Source organism: Cynara cardunculus, unplaced genomic scaffold (genome assembly GCF_001531365.2).
Source record: "Cynara cardunculus var. scolymus isolate 2C unplaced genomic scaffold, CcrdV1 Un_Scaffold_738, whole genome shotgun sequence".
Lineage (NCBI taxonomy): Eukaryota > Viridiplantae > Streptophyta > Magnoliopsida > Asterales > Asteraceae > Cynara > Cynara cardunculus.
Window position 1 is genome coordinate 100,448 of NW_020200611.1, and position 1,045 is coordinate 101,492.

The 1,045-nt window shown below is 34.3% G+C and overlaps 1 protein-coding gene across 1 annotated transcript in view; it reads left to right on the forward strand.

Moving 5' to 3' along the window:
• The first annotated feature begins 247 nt into the window (after positions 1 to 247).
• The window catches only part of LOC112501949 (B3 domain-containing protein Os07g0563300-like), a 4,808-nt gene continuing 4,010 nt past the window's right edge, over positions 248 to 1,045 (forward strand). Inside the window, exons 1-2 of the mRNA XM_025105741.1 lie at positions 248 to 384; positions 679 to 718. Of these exons, the coding sequence (XP_024961509.1) occupies positions 248 to 384; positions 679 to 718 (177 nt within the window). The remainder of the gene's footprint in view (positions 385 to 678; positions 719 to 1,045) is intronic.

Genomic DNA, 1,045 nt, shown 5'->3' on the forward strand with positions numbered 1-1,045 from the left:
ATACGAAGTGTTTTACTATAAAGTTTCAAGTGTAAAAAGATGGTTCCATGAAACTCAAAAAAACAAGTTGATATCAAGTTTACAGGACAATCAAAATCAGCCGTAATTAAATTTGCAATCTTAGGGTTCTCACTTATGATTTGCCGATCGGTGGATCGACGAGATATTTTGTGATAAAATTGCTTACTTTCTGTGACTCGTTCATCATCATTTCTGTAGGTGATCCGTTATAACGAAGTTGGTGACGATGACGATGACGATGACTTCACATTCTAGTTCTCCGAAGCTCTGTGCTAACACCAAATGTAAGAAAATATTGCAAGTGACGAGACCGAGCTGGAAATGTCCCAACGGTTGTTTCGTCCGTCTTTGTGATGAATGCTCGTAAGCTCCTTTTACTCATCTTTGATCATCGTGATCAGTTGCTTTTTTCGATGGTTGTTGTTGTTGCTTGTATCGTAAGGAATTTAATCCCCTATTGAATTTTATGTGTTTTAAACTTGATATAGTTGACAGATTTTACGATTCGAAGAAGATTGGTTAATGGATACAATTTACGATATTTCCTTGTTTGTATTCTTGATCGTATTTGGAAAATGTTGCTTATGAGTTATGCATGATCCATTCGAAATCGCATTCTTACTTACTCGATCTTGCTAAATTTGATTCTTGTTTCAGGTTATGCGATTCTTGTTTAAACCCTCAAAGATCCATCTCGGTAAGGACGATTTTGACCCATATGGTTGTTTTTATCGATCATACACACACACATATACACACACACAAATGATAAGAAGAGTTAAAGATGAGAATCTCTTGATCACTTTTAATCTCAAACCTATCTATGAATTGCACGATGCGATCCATCTCGGTGGATCTCATCTCGGTGCATCACAGTCTAATGTGTATCCAAGGATGGAGATCTTTTCTTACCCTTCTCATTAATTTTCTTTCTCACTAAAACCCAATCATACATACATATATATATATATATATATATACATATATATATATACATACATACATATATATATATATATATATA